At 32.0% G+C, this 604-nt stretch overlaps 1 protein-coding gene across 1 annotated transcript in view; it reads left to right on the top strand.

Moving 5' to 3' along the window:
• PTGS2 (prostaglandin-endoperoxide synthase 2 (prostaglandin G/H synthase and cyclooxygenase)) overlaps positions 1-604 on the top strand; it is an 8676-nt gene that overhangs the window by 1250 nt on the left and 6822 nt on the right. The window contains exon 4 of the mRNA XM_008575595.1: positions 310-491. Within this exon, the coding sequence (XP_008573817.1) occupies positions 310-491 (182 nt within the window). The remainder of the gene's footprint in view (positions 1-309; positions 492-604) is intronic.

Below are 604 nucleotides of genomic sequence, written 5' to 3'. Positions count from 1 at the left end.
TTTTTTTTAAGTGTGACTCTATATTAAACTATTCCCTTGAAAGTAAGTGATCATTTTGATATAATGTCTTAATATTTTCAAATTCTTTCATTAAGGCTGAATTAATAGTAGTTAAAGTAGCTAAAATTATTCAATAAGACATTGTTCCCCCGTATTCTGGAACTTTCATTTATATTATGATTCTGTTCGCAATTATATTCATCTTGTAAGTGCAGAATGTCCTGGGAAACTGACAGTCAACATCTGCTTCCTTGAATTTTTTTTTTTTTTTAATAGATGGATTCTTATCTTAGCTTTCTTATTTTTCAGGGAAGATGGAGCTTCCTGATTCGAAAGAGGTTGTGGAAAAATTTCTTCTAAGAAGAAAGTTTATCCCTGATCCCCAGGGCACAAATATGATGTTTGCATTCTTTGCCCAACATTTCACTCATCAGTTTTTCAAGACAGATCATCATCGAGGACCAGCTTTCACCAAAGGGCTGGGCCATGGGGTAAGGTAGAGTTAAATTAGAATTATAGGGAATTATAGTGGAGATATATATAAATCTCCTTTCATTTATGTGTGTGTATATACTTCTCCAAATAATTCACCTTTTTTTTTTTT

The sequence above is a fragment of the Galeopterus variegatus genome, unplaced genomic scaffold, assembly GCF_000696425.1.
Source record: "Galeopterus variegatus unplaced genomic scaffold, G_variegatus-3.0.2 Scaffold1214, whole genome shotgun sequence".
Taxonomy (NCBI): domain Eukaryota; kingdom Metazoa; phylum Chordata; class Mammalia; order Dermoptera; family Cynocephalidae; genus Galeopterus; species Galeopterus variegatus.
Note: the sequence above shows the minus strand (reverse complement) of the source record. Positions and strands in the feature narration are given on the sequence as shown.